Source organism: Humulus lupulus, chromosome X, assembly GCF_963169125.1.
Source record: "Humulus lupulus chromosome X, drHumLupu1.1, whole genome shotgun sequence".
In the NCBI taxonomy this organism is placed as follows: Eukaryota; Viridiplantae; Streptophyta; class Magnoliopsida; order Rosales; family Cannabaceae; genus Humulus; species Humulus lupulus.
Window position 1 is genome coordinate 100,705,876 of NC_084802.1, and position 19,462 is coordinate 100,725,337.

Here is a 19,462-nt window from a genome sequence, read left to right on the forward strand (position 1 = left end):
GGAAATTTTTTAGTGAAACACGTGGCACCCATTTATATGGGACCAGTTAGAATTGAGTGATTGGGTTACATGTCACGTTTTATTAGTTACGTGGCACTAAATGATTGATCTACGTGGCATGTTCTAGTATACCTATTTTTACCTACACTTATTTATTTGTGAGTATAGATAATATTTCTATGTAGACAATTTTAATTATATATTTAAATTTAATTAATATAAATCATAAATAAAAATAATTAATTTTAAAAATATGTAACATTGTTTCTCAAATAAAACATTAATAACAGAATACAATATTCATTGCTAAATAAAGATGAGTGTTAAACTAATAACATTCCATAAAAAAAATATCAACAAGTGTACATAATTCTCTTTTCAAGTCATTGCAAACTCAATAATGTAATTTTTCTTGATATTCTTCACTTTGGGATTATTGTGCAAGAGCCTCCTTTTCTCTAACTGAACTTGTGAATGCTGATGATGTCTTTGGGAGGTGGACACCAAAGATGGCTAGAGGTGGGGTTCAAGTTGGCTGAATGACTATATAATTAATTTCAACACAATAAATATTCTCAATTTAATCATCATAAGGATTTCAGAAAATATATGATTTATTATTCTAGGCATTTATGACACTTGATATAACAACATATATTAAAAACCAATATATGAGCACAACAAGTCCCATAATTACCAACATAAAATAAGTATACTTGTTCTTGAACATGACTTATTAAGGACATTTATGTGACTTGATATACCAGCACATATATAAAAAAAATATGAGCACAAGAAATCACATAATCACCAACATAATAAGCATACTCTTTTTGAACATCATAGGCCAAAAAAAAAAAATTTAAAGAAAAGCAGAGGCAAAAGAAAAACATTTAACAAGATAGAGGAAATTCATTTCCTTGGAAAATGACAACAAACAAGACACTAGAAACAAAAAAGGACTTGTGAAAAAAGAAAAAAGACCAGCATAAAACCAAAAATAGAACTAAACATACACAAATTAACATGAACCTAGAACAAAGTATTCAACTTGCAAACTAATGTGATAAACTTTAAACTGTGAACTTGCAGAAACCACTTTAAACTTGAATCAAACTTGAAACAAATAAAGCCTCAAAATAATGAAACACATCTCGAAGCCTCAGAACAATGAACTAAAACTCTAGAACAATGAAACACGAATTAATACATCAGACCAATAAAGCAAATAAATCACCGAAACAACAATGGATCAAAGCTATTAATCTGAATCCTATAATAAATGCAACAAACATAACAAAACAAAATACCTCAGAGTTGTTAATCAGCATGAACCCTTCAGATTAGTGAGGATTTAATCAACATTAATCATAAACATATACCTCAAAGCCACCAAACCACCAAGCCAAACAGATTGAAACTCTCAAAGTCGCCAAACCACAAAGCTAGTCAATCTGAAACTCTAAAACCCACTAAGCCAAGTCAATCTTTCAACTTAAACCCACCTAGCCAAGCAAAACAAAAATAACATATCCTTCAAGCCTTGGAAATGTTAAAAAAAAATAGATTTCAAAATATGGCTGCTTTATCATAAACCTCATTAAAAGATTATGTTGCATACTAATATATTTCAAACTTTATTTTTTAAAGGAAAGAAAATTTTCATTAATAAAAAAGCCAACAACGATACAAGTAAACCAAGCTAAGAAGCCATAAAAATAATTTTTCTATTTCAATTATAACTTGAATCATCCAAATATAGCAACAAGCCAAGAAAGATTAATCATAGATTAACATAAATGAGCTGCCAAATCAAAGATTAAGATAAATGAGCTGCCAAAAATTAATATATATTTCTAACAATTAAACTCAACATACCAACTAATAACATTATTTAAAATAATCATAAATCAAACTCCAAACAGAACAAGAACTTGATTCAAATACAAATATACACAAATTAATAACGAAATGGGCTCTTAAATAATCATAAACAAATAAAAGAACCAAAAGAATAGCTCAAGATACAAATTGCATATATCATTGGATAGATTCAAAACATACTCAACAACTATCTATAATTAAAATCCAAAATCACAAAGCAATTTATAGAAGTTAAAAAACCTCAAACATAAAAATCATATCATTTTTTAAACATCATAGGCCAAAAAAATTTTAAAACAAGACATATCCAAAATAAATAGAAAACAAGAGACAATGAGATTCATTTAAAATGCAACAAAGACAATAAAACCAAAGTCATATGCCAAAGTTTAAAAATTCATAAAGATAGCTTCAGAAACTTGGAATATAAAACAGGAAAGATGCAGATTTTGAACATAGAAAACAAGGCAGATAGATTTCTAATTTAATTTCTAAATTTCTTTATAAGAATGGAAAAAAACAAGCAAAATAAATAACAAGTACCTAAAATATTAGTTACTCTATAGACAAAGATATATCTCCTAAGCTTCCCAATAAAATTCAAAATTGAATTCATAAACAATAAACCAGATTTATATACCCAAAGTAATGTAAAACTAATTTCTCATCAAAACAAAGAAAGTATAGGGGAAGCAATATCAGATATGACAAATTCTCTAAGCATAAACAAAACCCCAAAACAATAACTCACAAATCAAAGCCTAAGGACAATTAAACAAATGAACCAGAATATAACAATGAAAAACATAAAGCAGATTACAACAATAAAACATAACTGAACAACTCTAAACAAAATCACAACTCGATAACAGTGAAACAACTCAGAGCTGAAACACAGCAATCATCATAACAGGATTTTCTCAAAGCATAAATCTAAACCATATACTAAATATACATAGCAAATAACAATCACAAGGCCTCAGAACAATGGATCATCATTAATCCTTTAGCTTAGTGGGGATTTAATAAAAAAAATCAAAAATTTATATCGTAAAGCCACCAAGCCAATCTATCCGAAACTCAAAGCCACCAAACCAAACTTCCAAAAAGTCTTACAGCCACCAATCTAAAGTATTCGAAATATCAAAGCCACCAGAAAAATCTCAAAGCCAGGGCAATCCACCCAATTCGAAATAATCAAAGCCTCTAAAGAAACCAAAATCAAACCTTAAACAAAAAATCAGAGACATTACCAACAGTAATCACAAAGGAATTACACAAATCTGAAAATGAAAAATTACCCACGCGCGAGTGTGGCTCACGCGCGAGTGTGGCTCACGCGCGAGTGTGGCTCACGCGCGAGGCTTCTGGTCACCAAACTCTGACAAACGGTCAATCAGAGGGTGGACTTCTTCACAGGACAGGCAGTGAGAATAAATTATTTCTCAAAATAAGGTTTCCGAAATGGAACCCTAAAAGACACAACCCTAATTTGTGTTTATACACCCAAAGAAAATATGAATGTGATAGGCCACCGTTGACCTTTGTGTACGCGCGTAGAGGCAAGGGCAGTAATAGTGAGGGTACTGAGCTGGCATAGTTTGTTATATGAGAGATGCTAGTGTATGGGAGGGTACAGGGTACTTGGCTAGGGAAGGTATATGTGTATCGCGCACCAAGGGAAAAGTTAGTTATTGATTGATTGAGTGTGTAATCAAAGGGAGAGAACTAGGCTCTCGAACATCCTAGCTATTCAATACAGACAGTCATTCATTTTTCTGGCCATTTGCATTCTTTCTGGGTTCTGTTTCTAATTTTCTGTGCAGGAGACTCTACCAAAGTGGTATCAGAGCCACCGAGACCATGGGACCGAAGAAGGATTCACAACTTGAGCTGGTGGAGGATCGCTTGGAGGTCGTTCAATCGGAATTTACCCGGAGTTTGGAGGAGGTCCGATCTGAATTCCAGCAGCTTCCGAAGGAGATTGACTTGCTGAAATCAGAGGTTCAGCGATTACCGGAGATCGAGAAGAAAATGGATTTCATACTTCTGAAATTGGCACAGTGGTTACCTCAGTCGGAGAAGATGACTTCGCATTCGACCGCAGCAAGCATCGATCGTGGTCGACAAGCAGTAGAGGGCGACGTTACATCGACCAAGCATCCGAGCTCACCTCCGTCGACTGTTTCACCGATCGCACACCCGGGAGCTCCACCGTCCATGGCCGTTCCGGACACATTGCTTCCGACCTAGATTTTCGGAACCGACTACAGACCTCCACAAATGGAGCTTCCACTTTTTTCGGGGGATAATCCAGAAGGCTGGATCTGCAGAGCGGAGAGATATTTTTTGTTAACGAGGTTAGTGGAACCTCAGATGCTAGAAGCTGCCATTGTTGGGCTGGAAGGTGATGCCCTAACCTGGTTTCAGTGGGAAAACCAGCGGAGACCCATTCGTTCATGGGCAAGTTTGAAGCATCAATTATTGCTTCGGTTCGGCGCAGTTCCCGTCGGAACGGTGTCGGAGGAGTTCATGTCAGTTACCCAGACGTCCACAGTTCGTGATTATCGCCTCCGTTGGGAAGCTTTGGCCTCACGAGTTCCCGACGTGCCGGAGCATATCCTCGAAGGCAGCTTCGTCAAAGGTCTGAAGGAAGAAATTAAGGGGGCTCTGCATATTTTGCAACCAGTTGGGCTGGCCCAGATCTTGGACACGGCCCAGAGAGTGGAGGAGGGCCACCAACTGTTCACAACGGGCCAAACACCGAGAGCTTCAACACCCAGGCCCAATCTAAGTCCGATTGTTCCCTCTCGGCCACCCATGCACTACGCATTCCCGAAACCAGCACCCACTACCGTTCAACAACCTTCATCATCTTCGTTTGGTGCGACTCAAGCTTCTGTAAAAACTGCAAGAAACCCACCAGTCCGCCGGTTGACAGAAGCTGAATACCAAGAAAAAAAGGCACGGGGAATATGTTTCAGATGCGACAAAAAATATCACCGCGGGCACGAATACGACCAGAAGCTTCTTCAAGTGATGTTGATTATGGATGAAGACGAAGCCAGTTCACCATCCGACTCTCCTCCCCCAACACCTGATTCTGAAGAAATCTTAGTTTCTGAGGAAACATTAGCCACCCTTTCATTAAATTCATTGGTGGGAATAACATCAGCCCATACCATGAAATTGGCGGGACACATTGGGCAGCAGGCAGTGACGGTCCTTATCGACAGTGGGGCTACCCACAACTTCTTATCGACGGACGTGGTAACGGCAGCTGGTATTCCGATTACACCCACCACCTGTTATGGCATTTTACTGGGTACCGGTGGCAAAGTTCGAACGGAGGGAATATGTTCTCAAGTTGCTTTGGATTTGGGCGCTGTGCGCGTTGTCGCTGATTTTTTACCGTTGGATTTAGGTGGGGCGGATGTCATATTGGGCATAAAATGGTTAGAAACCTTGGGTAATATGGAGGTGAATTGGAAAACGATGGTGATGCGCTTTGAAATGGCTGGAGTTTGGGTAACATTGCAAGGGGATCCAAGTTTGTGTAAATCTCCCATCTCTTTGAAAGCGATGATTCAGACAGTAGAGCACGATGGCATTGGGTTTTGGGTTCAGCTGGGTAATTTGGCAGCGGAGGTAATCGACGAACAGCCACAAACGCCACTGCCAGTGGCCCAATTATTCAGTCGTTTTGAGCTGGTTTTTTCTATGCCATCCGGACTTCCACCTCCACGAGCAAGGGAACATTCGATTTTGTTGAAGGAAGGGGTGGGGCCTATTTCGGTGAGGCCTTATAGGTACGCTCAAGCGCAAAAAGATGAAATAGAGCGGCTGGTTGTGGAAATGATGCAAGCAGGAATTATTCAACCAAGCACCAGTCCGTTTTCTAGTCCCGTGCTACTTGTGAAGAAAAAAGACGGCAGCTGGAGGTTCTGCGTCGATTACCGTGCTTTGAATAGGGAAACGGTGGCTCATAAGTTCCCTATTCCTGTGATAGACGAGCTCTTAGATGAGTTACATGGAGCCACAGTCTTTTCCAAGTTAGACTTGAAGTCGGGATATCATCAAATAAGGGTGGCAGCAAAGGATGTGGAGAAGACTGTTTTTCGCACTCACGAGGGACACTATGAGTTCCTAGTTATGCCTTTCGGCCTTAGCAACGCCCCAGCCACATTTCAAGGCCTAATGAATGAGGTGTTTCGTACTTTCTTGCGAAAATTTGTATTAGTATTTTTTGATGATATACTTGTGTATAGCAGGTCACTTGAGGAACATTTGGGTCACCTTGAGATAGTGCTGGAACAACTAATGGTGCATTGTTTATATGCAAACAAGAAAAAGTGTTTATTTGCTCAACCAAGTGTGGAATATTTAGGGCACATCATATCAACTGAGGGCGTGGCAGCGGACCCTAAGAAAATTGAGGCAATGCAAAGCTGGCAGGTTCCTACATCATTGAAGGCGTTAAGAGGATTTTTGGGACTGACGAGCTATTACAGAAAGTTTATACGTGGGTATGGGCAGATTGCAAAACCGTTAACTGACCAGCTGAAAAAGGACGCTTTTGGATGGAATATGGAAGCCGAGGAAGCATTCAAGACCCAGCAGCTATGTGTACAGCCCCTGTGTTAGCACTTCCAGATTTTACAGCCCCATTCATTGTAGAGACAGATGCGTCTGGAACAGGATTGGGTGCGGTTTTGATGCAAAACCAGCGACCCATAGCTTTTTTCAGCTAGGTACTCTCAGTTCGGGCTAGTACAAAATCTGTTTATGAGCGAGAATTAATGGCAATCGTGCTAGCAATACAAAAATGGAGACCGTACTTGTTGGGAAGGAAGTTTATTGTGAGAACAGATCAAAAAAGCCTAAGGTATTTGCTGGAACAAAGATTAGTGGCAACTGAACATCAAAAGTGGTTAATTAAATTGCTGGGTTATGATTTCGAAATACAGTACAGGCCGGGGTCAGAAATCGTGCGGCTGATGCATTATCTAGGCAGCACAGTGAGATAACTTTCGCTGCCATTTCGATACCCAGCATTGTATCCATACCTGATTTAAAGGCACACGTAGTTTCAGACCCAACTCTTTGCAAGATAATGCAGGATTTGAAGCAAGGGAAGGATTACGGAGGTTACTTACTGGTTGGGGACTGTTTGAAGTTTAAAGGACGCGTGGTACTGCCCGTGTCATCACCATTTATTCTTCTTTTACTGCAAGAGTATCACAGCGGCAATATAGGGGGACATTCTGGTGTTTTTAAAACGTCCCAGTGGCTGGCAGCTGATTTTTACTGGGCTGGGATGCGGTCTGCGGTTCAAAAATTTGTGGCTGAATGCAGTATTTGTCAAAAAAATAAATATGTGGCCCAATCCCCTGCTGGGTTACTTCAACCACTGCCTGTTCCAGACCAAATATGGGAAGATATATCGCTGGATTTTATTGAGGGACTACCCATGTCGAATGGTTTTGATTCAATATTGGTAGTGGTGGATCGCCTAAGCAAATATGGGCATTTCATAGCACTTCGGCACCCTTTCACGGCAGTAACGGTGGTTGCTGTTTTTGTCAGAGACATTGTCAAACTTCATGGAATTCCTCGTTCAATTGTGTCTGACAGGGACAAAATCTTCATCAGCATTTTTTGGAAGGAACTTTTCCGCCTACAAGGGACATTGTTGAAGAGGAGCACAACATATCATCCACAAACAGATGGCCAAACAGAAGTGGTGAATAGATGTCTCGAAACATACCTCAGATGTTTTGTAAGCTCTAAACCGAGCCAGTGGTCGAAGTGGTTGCCGTGGTCAGAATATTGGTATAACACAGCCTATCATTCAGCTGCTGGAATGACCCCTTTCAAGGTTGTTTATGGTCGCGACCCGCCACCTCTAGTCCGATATGAACCAGCCAGCACGCGGGTATCAGCAGTGGATCAAAATCTGCAATTGAGAGACGAAATTCTGGGGTTGTTGAAACAGAATTTATTGCGGGCTCAACAAAAAATGAAGGCACAGGCGGATAGAAAGAGAAGGGATGTCCAGTTTGAGGTAGGAGACCTCGTTTACATTAAATTGCGGCCCTATAGGCAAAGAACTGTTGCCAAACGACTTAATGAGAAGCTGGCCCCAAGATTTTTTGGCCCTTTTCCTGTTACAGAAAAGATCGGGAGTGCCGCTTATCGTTTACAGCTTCCACCAGATGCATCAATTCACCCAGTCTTCCATATTTCGCTGCTGAAAGCTGCTTTGGGACCTAATCAACAAGCCACCAAGCTTCCACCAGGTCTGACTGCTGATTTAGAATGGATTCTGGAACCCGAGGAGGTGCTGGATTTTCGGCCAGGCGCTCATTAAGTGGGCAAACATTCCTGCATTTGAGGCCACTTGGGAGGATTTTCGAGTAATCCAAGACCAGTTTCCCAGCTTTCACCTTGAGGACAAGGTGCGACTTCGAGGGGGCGGTATTGATAGGCCATCGTTGACCTTTGTGTACGCGCGTAGAGGCAAGGGCAGTAACAGTGAGGGTACTGAGCTGGCATAGTTTGTTATATGAGAGATGCTAGTGTATGGGAGGGTACAGGGTACTTGGCTAGGGAAGGTATATGTGTATCGGGCACCAAGGGAAAAGTTAGTTATTGATTGATTGATTGAGTGTGTAATCAAAGGGAGAGAACTAGGTTCTCGAACATCCTAGCTATTCAATACAGACAGTCATTCATTTTTCTGGCCATTTGCATTCTTTCTGGGTTCTGTTTCTAATTTTCTGTGCAGGAGACTCTACCAAAATGTAGAAAACCCTAAATTCGAACCCTAATGCTCTGATACCATGTTATCTGAGGTGAAAAGAATTGTATTCTCTTGCATTTCATTGAAAAAATGATACATTTATATATACAAACTAGTATAGCTAACTTAGGAAACTATGTCAATCAGGATCTCTACAATTAATCTAATTGATAACTAATTAACAGATATTTACATGTTGTAACAACAATTACCAAAAACTAATATAAAGTGTTTCTCGGCATTGGGTAATATGTTTTCAAGATTGACGGACACCACCTTCTGCATTCCTATTTGCTGCGGATGATGAGCACCCGCCTCTGGCATCAGTTGCTGGCGTTCTCTTTGGTCGAACTGTGGGACATGTCTTAATCTCTTCAGCTGCAATGCTTACCACAGTCTGCACCACTCGCTTCCCTTCCGGATCTGTCGGGTCAACCAATTCAACAAAAGGCGTAAACTCATTTGTTGGAGACCTGTCAGTGCGGTATACAAACCCCAGCCTGTCATCATTAACTCGCAACATTTCTAGGTGCTCCACTGAATAGCTAAAAGAAATGTCGCCCAAGTCCCACAAATAATGTTCCAGATGACAATTGCCAAGAACAATGTTAAATGACTGACAGTGTTGCACAAGCATGCCCCTCTTCAGTGCGAGCGACCGTTTGTCATCATTCAAAATGGCATCCACATACTTGGCCAATTCCACTTCCCCAATCTGGATATTCACTTTCTCTGCAATTTCTCAATCAAGTATACGCTCCCAAGTCTTCTCAATGTGGACTTGTTTGATATCTTGCAGAAGGTCATTGACCTATCCCTTTGCCAATTTCAACTTCTCTTGCAAATCCCCCCAGAGCCAGAGTCGTTGCATCCTTTTCTGCAAGTGCAGCACTACAAAGCTTGTCTGCCTCATCAACTTTCCCTCTTACAATCTGCACTAATTCCTCCGTGGACTCCAATTTCTTTTGGACCTCCAACTTGTCCTCCTCAGCCTTCTTCTTTTCCATTTCCATATTAGCCAGCTCCATCGCATGGCTATCTGCCTTTTCGCCATCTCTTCAACTAACTTCTCATTCTTTAACCTTTGCTCCTTCTTCTGCTCCAAAGCCCAACGAGCCTCCGCCAACTGGGCCTCCAGTTCCATAGTTCTCCTCTCTTGGTCCTCCGTCACCACTTTCCACTGTCCTCTGCTGACTAAATTGTGACGTTCAAGGACGTCTGAATAAAAGCAGCCCTACAAACCCATATACACTACAATCAGCTTCATATAATATGAAACAAATTAAGCCATGAACATGATAAAACCTACCAATATCAGATATTCACGCATCGCTTCTTTCGCCTTGCGGACGTCATCCATGTGCCTCACCAATTCACATGGGAAATGCACAACTGCTGCCCGAAGAATGTCCTTCTCCTTAAGGTCACGTGCCACCACACCATCTCTTCTATTGGCCATAACTGCCATTACCCTTCTATCAAGCATAAAGGCAGGAAGGGCACCAAGCATAATTGCTTCACTAACCTTTGATGGTATGGCGGGCACTTCCGCCACAACACTCACAGCTTCCACTTAGGGCAAAGGAGGAAGGGACATAACTATGCTTGGCATAGGTATGACCCCTGGCGAAGAACTTACATTAGAACCACTGGGCACAGCAGGGGCAACAACGTCCATCTGAGTCTTTTGCCTCTCAGGTTCACTCACAACCACAATCACATCAACATTCCCTTCTTCATCACAATCTAGCTCGCTTGGTAAGAAGATGGGGTGCTCACCACAGTCGAACCAAGTTGATTAAAAAATTCAGTTGGTGAATCAAAACCTGAAGAAAGGGGGAGTAGTGGTGGCGACTGGACAGAAGAAGTTTCAATAGCAGAGCTCCCCTCCGGAACATCACTCCTAGGGCAACCATCTGTCTTTCCCGCCCTGGAGATTCCTCAACACTAGCAAACAAATTATCAAGGAAACGACTCTTCTTTAAAGAAATCAAGCCCCTTTTAACTGCACCAAAACCTTCAGAAAGGGCAGTTTGCAAGACAGGGGCACCACCCGAAATTGCAGGAGTCGGAATCCCAGCAATAGATACTCGAGGGGTAGATGGTAAGCAAATAGTAGGGGCAGAGGCAATGGTCACAGGAACTATTGTGGCAGGACATTCAGAAACTTGAGAAGACCCCACACTTGGGGATTTGGATACTGGCGTATGCCCTAGAATTAAACTAGGGGACACCCCCATAGAATCACGAGTGACGGAAGCTACTTGAGGGGCACTTAACACCCCCAAAACATGGATAGCAACTTGGTTAGTACATTCGGGTCGCCCTTTCTGGCTAGCGGATGCTATGATAGAACTTGACAATATACGAGGCATAGGACTAGAACCTGCACCAAGAGATTTGTTGGTCGATGGGCTAGTAGTTTCTCTCCTCAAAAACTTAAATTGGGACGCCAACACAGTCCCGTCGTCAGAATCCTCATTGAAACCTGCGGGCGGGGTTTTCCTTTTCTTTTTGGGCTCGAATGAACCCGCAGCTTGTTGGGGTAACACCTTTTGGGATGGCAGGGCTCAAAAATTAACTAAGCAGATATTCCCAACACTAATATTGAGGGCAGCTTTGGGAATTTCCACGGAAGACGCTTTTCTGCTTCTGGCCTCCGGAGCTGAGCAGTACCTTTCATGTGTCGCTTGGGTCTTAGAGACCGTCCTCTCGATCTCTTCATCAAAGGGCGAAAGGGCATAAGATGGTAGGGGGCGAGAAGTGAACCTCTTCATCAAATCCTCACACGCCTTGAGGACATCCGCCTCCTTACAATCCCCCCACATGGCTCGAACCATAGCAACATTGGGGTCCATATCGGTTGTAAAGCACAAGCGCAGCATAATATGCATGCAGTATGGGTTGCAGACTGTCTAGATACTGATGGCTGAATCTTTAGACTCGTGAAAGAAACCTCTTTGCATCAAAAGGTTGTCCCTTTCATCACTAATTTTGACGATCGGCCAGAAACAATCTGGAGCAAAAAAATAAGCAAAAGAAAAACACAACTAAATTCAAAGAATTTGGACATACAAGTATGAATATGCTAAAGCAGACTCGCTGTCGAAAACAACATAACATAGCTCTTGATTTTGGCAATTAAAATAAAATTGAAGATACTAAAATTCGAAGCTTACCAATCATGAAAGTTCTGGCGAGTGGCGATATGTTGCGAGGTAGGAATCTGGGGTACCATTCCCTGCCGACCACAGACATATTCATTCCAGTTCTTGTTGGAATTTGTTGGAGCTGTCACAATCAGTAATGATGTATCTATCCTTCCTGGGAGACAAGTAAAACGTCTTCCATGACCCGTTCTCGGAAGACTTATTATTAGATTTGGTAAAGGCGGCATAAATGTCACCTGAACCGATCGAAAGGCCTTGCATGGCGCCAAGCATGTGTGCCCCAACTATCGCCTGGATAGCGTTTGGCATGAATTGACAAATGTGCGTCTTGTAGCCGGAAAAAATATGTTCAATGATTGCAGGGAGAGGGAAACGGAGATATTCAATGTGCTTGGAACCAAGTATTATTTCACTTGGTTTAACGACATCTTTGTGTCGCCAATTAAACAATTCGCTCTCCGTGAGTTTGCGAATCGAGGCATTCTCAAGTATTCCGCGAGCAAATGATCAAGAGTCGTATGGTAATTCCTCTTCGGATTAGGTTCTAAAGACGGTCTGCAAGCCATAATTGACAATTTTTTGGAGTAAAAAGTGTTTAAGCTTTACGAAGTTCTTGAGAGAGAAAGGACTGAGAGAAAGTCTAGTTGAAGAGTCGACTAAGAAGAAGAGAGGAAGAAGCGACCTTTTATTTTCCCATTTCAAATAACGAGGGAAGCTAAATCGCTAATAGTTGTGGGCGTTCCCCATTGATCCTCAATTCTCGGGAACATGGGATGTGATCGCTGAAATCGAACAGACCATGATTATAAGCAATAAATGTTTAAGGCGTGATTAGACCATGGGCATTTTTGGAATTATCATTCGCAATGATAGGCCCACATCTGCGTCCGCAGAACGACCGGATATGGGCCGAGGGGCAATTTTTGGAACCCAAAAAATGTCGCATTGAGCCTAATACCAAATTTGTCGTATGACATTGGGCCCGAAGCTTTGTAGCCGGCCTAATTAGTCATTTCTATTGAAAAAGCTTGATACGGTGTGTTCAAGTAGGTAGTTATTTAAACAAATATAAGGACCTTCCAACAAAAGTGGAAGGGAATTCTTACTTGTTTTTAATATAATCTTTAAAGAGGAGGAAAATTAGAGGTGAGAAAGTTGGTTATTCAACGACCAATCACATTTCTCCACCTAATCCATAACTCTCCTCTCAATTGCTATAAATAGCCAATGTTGGGAACAACAAATGCAACTCTGATTTTTCTACTATTACTCTGCTTAAATAAACACTCAACTGACTTAGGAATCAGAGAATTTTCTTGCAGGTAATCCCTGACGCTTTGATTCACTTCGAAGATTCAAGATTTCAATCGAAGAAGGGAGTTAAAGCCACCGGAAAAGAAAGATCAATTTCCAAATTACCCAAGCAAATTTTCAACATCAACAGAAACTTACAACCAAGTGAAACTTACCCTGTTGCAGCCAAAAATCCAAGAGGAATCATAGATTCCCAACCGTAGATTGTTACACTACATAAAAACAGAGCAGGTGCATTAGAGCACTAATTTAAAAAATATTTTAAAAAGAAAAGGCAAGAGTATGATATTTGTCGAATACAAAATATAATTAAGGACAGTAAAAAAGACAAGGTTGTGAATTTGAACCAACCAGATTGAATGGGCATCGACTGCAATGTGAGTGTTTTGGAAATAACCAGATACAATGACCAACATCCTGTAATAGAAATTCTCCAACCTAACATATTACAAACACTTTGCTTACATTCAATCATCCACCATGAGAGCGTAAAAGTAAAAGAGATTGAGACAGAGAACAAACACATACGAGAGCATGACCCCAGAAGCCAAAGAGAGCTTAAAAAAGTCCCATAGCCCAACAAAAGCTTGACTTGATAAACCAGTCCATGTTTCAGGGCAACCTCCATAAATAGTGTATCCAAACATTCCGAAGACCGAGAGCCACCAGGCAAAGTCAATAGTCAAAGCAGCGCCAACAAGACCAATCCTCAGCTTATACACAAAAACCCAACTTAAAATAACATGAAGTCCTATAACGCCGCCGGAAACCCAAGCAATCGGAGCCGTCTTGAGCTGGCTCTGCAATCTCTGCAACGAAAACTGAAATGGAAAGCTCAAGTGAAACGGAATAAGCCATTTAGCCACCACACCAGTCTTCTCCGCCACCGCCTCGGTCTGTCCGATGAGCTTCAAGATCGGAGTTGGAAATAAAAACATGGGCACTAGTAATACCGAGCTTATAAAGAGTACAATCCAAGAACGTTGCACGTAAATTCCCATCATATGGTACTTTTTCGCTCCATAAGCCTGCCCACAAAGAGTCTCGAGCGCGCTCGCCATGCCTAACTAGATAAAACCCAATTACCGTTCCCGTTCAGGTAATCGATCAGTTTCAGAAAGAAGGAAAAAATAAAATATGATTTTAAGCCTAAAAGACGGGGCAACGAACGCGTAGTAATATACTGATGAGTGAAGATTACCAGGAATCCGAATGTGATGCCGACGATGACGGTGGTAACGATGGAGATGGCTGCGAGATCCACGTCACTGAAGTGGCCGGCGAAAGATTGGGTAACAATAGTGACGGAGAACATGGCAAGGCGGCTGAAGATGGAGGGCCCAGCTATTTGCCATATCTTCTTCGACTCCAGCCACGTTCGAGCAACCAGATACCCACTTCCTAGTTCTTCTTGCTGGTAGTTCAGCAACGGGTCTTCTTCTTCTTCTTCTTCTTCTATCATTCTCTAAACTCCCTGATGAGTGATGATCCACTTGCCTTGCCAACCAGTGAAGTGAGCTCCGGTTATTACAATTCTGAAATCGAAATTCTAAAATTAGTTGCTCTTGTTATGTATTAAGATCCATGGGATAACTCAAAAAAACCGGTGGTGATGTGAGTGAGCTGACCAGTGAAGTGAGCTCCGGTGATTACTAATGTTCGGCTGTTCTCATCTTTCCCATATAAGATTTTTAATACTATTGTATCGGACATTGTAATAGAATTTAGACTTTCACAGGTAACGCGGAAATTCTGGTCAGAATATGCCTGAGCCTGAGATTCACAACCGGAAGATTCGAATGGCAACACTAAGGTGAGACTCGAACTCGACACCACAACAACCCAACTACGTTACGGTCTCATCTTTCTTGGGCTGGGCTCTGACTTAAAGCTCGAATTTGACAACACATCATACAGGAAAGTTTACAGATATACCCCAAAATTGAGCTGTAAATATGAGTGAGCCTTTTTAGCACAGCACAAGCTTTTGACACGGCACAAAAAAGTACGAAAAAATGTAAGTTTGAGTAAGACCGACACTAATTAAAATTTGGACAAACTCGAAGGCACGATACAAAAGTACGAATAAACTAGCCCGAAAACACGATACAGTAAAAAATCTGATATTTTGACATTAATAATAATAATAAATTTTTATTTATTAATTATTTATAAATTAAAATAATGATAAAAGTCTATTGTTTTTCTCAATATTTATAATTTAATAATTATAGTAATTTATTTTAAGATTTATTAGTTAAAAATTTTAGTATTTAGTAGTATATATTCAAATTCTAATAATTATTTCTGATATAATTTTGAGTAAAGTATTGTTGAAAAGTACATAAAAATATCTGAAACTATAAATTAAACAAAGAAATGTATTTGGATTTATGGTGAGTTCATTAATTATTAAAAAGGAGGTGTGGAGTTCAATTTTCAATCCTTACATTTTATAGCAATAATAAAATGGGCCTAAAAGTGAGCCTGATTTGGGCCCTACACGGCACGACATGAGTCATGCTTGGCTTACTATTTCAAATAAGTGTCAGCCCGGCATGAATTTGAATACGGGCCCAACCCGAATTATTTAGATGCATGAAAATGTGGGGACCGTGCTCTCCCCAAAAGTTCAAACATATTTAAAATTTACTATAAATTCCAAAAATAAAGAGTAATTTAAACAAGTGCTTCTAAATTAACATATTTCTCAAACATAGAAACAATCTAGCATTTTCGAAAAGGAGTCGTAATGTTAAGCGATTATCCCAAAATGGCAACTAATCATAGGAATACTTTCCCATTCATTTTAAATATATGGAAATTTAAACCAACATAAATTTAAAAATTCTCATCAAACTCTTCTATAAACAAAAATCTTGACCCAATTGATCTGAGAGAATTAATAATTTAGATTTGCTAGAATTGCATTTTCTTTTATGAAAATTCATCTTCTCCAGTGAAAGTTTGCCCTCCCCTACACTTGAAACTCTGGCGACATTATTAATTCTTTTACTTGGAAAGTAACTGTTATCCCCAAAAATTGGAGATCGATGACGTGGCAATAGAGGTGACAAGTGACAGTACATGATCCGTAAAAGACACATTAATAAGTCAATAAATATATTGACTCCTCAGAGTTGTGATAAAGTGATATGGCTTAGGAATAGCCGAGTAGGCCATTGAAGAATTTTGACTGGCTTGGGAAGTGTCATGACCGACTAGGAATGACTTGTCTGCCCAGGAGTGACTTGTCTACCCAGGAATGACTTTGCTGCCCAGGAATGACCTTGCTGCCCAGGAATGACTTTGCTGCCCAGGAATGACCTTGCTGCCCAGGAATGACCTTGCTTCCCAGGAATGACTTTGCTGCCCAGGAATGACCTTGCTGCCCAGGAATGACTTTGCTGCCCAAGAATGAACTTGGCCGATCGGTCATGCACATGTCCGACCAGCCAAGTGCATGTCCTACCAGCCAAGTGCATGTCCTACCAGCTAAGTGCATGTCTGCCCAGTAGAGGTATGGTCGACCAGAAGGTGATATTTATCAACCAGATAGAACAGACTACGTCAAGGTTCCCAGAAACGGCTTCAACAAGAATCGATCTTGGCATACGCGGGAATCTCTCATTCTTCCCACAAATTTGGTGTTCTATTACATTTTGAATACTTTTGTAATTTAAATGTAATAAATATAATAAAATATTCCGATTCTAGGGGATAGCAGATGTATGATCCTAAGCCTATAAATATATGGCTTATGGGATTAGAAAATGACTTTTGGAAATTTGGGTTTGAATTTTCTAGAGAGAGAAAGTGCTTGTATCTGAAAGAATTCTTGTAATCTGTACTAAAGAAACTTAGTTGGTTCAGTTCATCTGATCTTGAGTACAGATCTATAATCATAACTCTAAGTGGATTAGGCTATTACCAACATATTGGGGATGAACCACTATAAAAATTACGTGTGTTATTTACTTTCTTTTCAAAACCGTATGTGTCGTTTTATTTCTCTTGAAGGCTTTATCGTTTTTGACGTTCTCACGTCGTTGGCCAAAAACGCGGTCAACAGTAACAAATTACAATGACCTTAATCATAAATTCTTCGTTATCCTATAGTCTGCACATGGATTCAAATGGAAGGTAACTAATCTAGTTGATCTCTTGCTCGATTAATCAATTTTGATCTCATAGTCACATTTTTAACTAAACGATCAAAATATAATTTTTTTCCCACAAATTAAATTCTTCTTAATTTTAAGGGAATAGTAACTAGATGAACACAATCCTTATAATTGGTTACAAAACGCAATCCACGTAATTTCCTTTTATGTTCATCTTTAATTGTAAATCATTATTAACAAGAAACTATATGTTTTAACACCTTACAACTTCAATATCAAATTGTTTAACCAAAAACTTAGGTAATACATTGTTGTTATTAATACAAACCAAGTTCAAGAAAATAGATTGAATAAAAGCACATCTCATTTAACTTATGTGCTAAAGCGGTTTATTAATAGAATTGGAAAAAATACAACCATTGTCTAGCAAGAAATGCTAATTATACAATCTTGACTAAAGAAATTGAAAAAGAACCAAAGTTAACTAAAATACTAATAAAAGAAACATAACTAATTAATTGTGATTAAGGTAAACTGTGTTTCTCTAATAGATAGGTCGGGGAAGAATTGGACTTCAGTTGATGAAACCTTGCAGACAACAAATTCTTGGTGAAGATTTTTGCAAGTTGATCTTTATTAGGAATGTGTTGAATTGACACTTGTTTTCTTGCTACTATTTCTTAGACAAAATGGAAATCTATCTCAATATGTTTTGTTTTGTTCGAGCGTGAAAGTTTGGATTAGCAACGAGAGTTGTTATAGAATGATTGTCAACCCAGATCATTGGAGGAGTTGGAATGGTGAGATGAAGTTCATTGAAGAGACTGCGACACCAAGCAAGTTCAACTGCAACATTCGCAAGAGCCATGTACTCGAATTCAATATTGCTTTGAAAGACAACATATTGTCTCGTGGACTAGATGAATTTTAACCACCGAACCACGTAGAGTTGTGTGTGAGAGAAATTGTTCATATAAGTTCATTACAGTTTACAAATAAAAACTAATATCCTTCTTATTAGATTTATAAATCTACTATTGGCAAAAAACCGCGTCAACAATATACAATAAAAAGATTTTTAGCATGGTAGCCCCCTGAACTATACGTACGTGATTTAGCAAATTAGTCGTTAAACTATAAAATATATCAATTAAGACCCCTAATATGTGATTTTTTTTTTTACTATTGTTTTATAGAAAATATTGTATGTGATTGCCAAAGTGGAAAAATAAAGATCTTGAATTCATCATTTTGTTTATGATGCCATACTTTGATATGCAAATGTTATTATTTTTCATTGTTTGTTTTTTAGATAGAGAAATAGAGAAAAAAAGAGAGAGATTATGATGTTAATTAATTGGGGCAATGTATTTTATATTTTTGTCTTTCTATATTGACACTTTGGTGTTGCCATATAATCTTTTCCATAAAAAAATTAGTAAAAAAATAACATATAAGGACTTAATTGCTATTGTTTAATAAGTTTAGGGACTTAATTGCTACATTTTATAATTCAGGGACCAGTTTAATAAACTAGATATAGTTAAGGGGGCCGACATGCTAAAAATCATATTGTAAAATTACTATACTACCCTTAAATTATTGATATAAAATTTTTTGTGTATAAATATTTTAATCTTTTTACTTTTGTTTTTTTGTATGAAATTTTTCTTTCTAATTTGAAGAGGAAAAAGTTTGATGAGCCCCACACCATATTGTTTCCCTTACTTTTCTTTTCTCACAATTTTTCATTCTTATCAAACATCACATTTCTATATTTTCTTTTCACTTTTCTCTTACTTTTCTTCTCTAGCAAACATAAGGTTAAAATTTATCAAAGGCAAATTAAATGAATCTCATCAGAAATTATCAATCTATCCTCACATTTTGATGCAAGAAAATCCAAGGACAATCACTAATCTAAAAACTGACAAAAGAGATGGGTTCAAATACTTATACTTGGAATTCTCAAACTCAATCAAGGGTTGGAAGTACATAAGAATTATTATTGTTGTTGATGAAACCTTCCTCAAAAATGCACATGGCAATACTCTATTTTCAACATCAACATTGAATTCAAACGACAACAATTTTGTATTAACATTCAGAATAGGTGATTCAAAAAGTGATCGTTCATGGCTTTGGTTTTTCATGAATCTAAAAAACAT

At 39.2% G+C, this 19,462-nt stretch overlaps 1 protein-coding gene across 8 annotated transcripts; it reads right to left on the reverse strand.

Annotated features, from left to right (window-relative positions):
- Window positions 1–239: 239 nt before the first annotated feature.
- LOC133807013 (protein DETOXIFICATION 27-like) lies at window positions 240–15,075 on the reverse strand. Of its 8 annotated transcripts, none has more exons than XM_062245117.1 (6): window positions 14,799–15,075; window positions 14,372–14,705; window positions 13,699–14,237; window positions 13,522–13,608; window positions 13,326–13,382; window positions 240–543 (listed from the first exon to the last, which is right to left on the reverse strand). In XM_062245117.1, exons 2-6 carry the CDS (start codon window positions 14,630–14,632, stop codon window positions 459–461), a joined length of 1,029 nt encoding a protein of 342 aa, XP_062101101.1. In that variant the 5' UTR covers window positions 14,633–14,705; window positions 14,799–15,075; the 3' UTR covers window positions 240–458. The 8 variants fall into 8 exon arrangements, with proteins under 8 accessions (XP_062101101.1, XP_062101105.1, XP_062101103.1 ...); XM_062245121.1 differs by adding an exon at window positions 1,383–1,454 and having other exon boundaries at window positions 240–535; window positions 14,372–15,075; XM_062245119.1 differs by adding an exon at window positions 1,383–1,454 and having other exon boundaries at window positions 14,372–15,075.
- Between the last annotated feature and the right edge of the window lie 4,387 nt (window positions 15,076–19,462).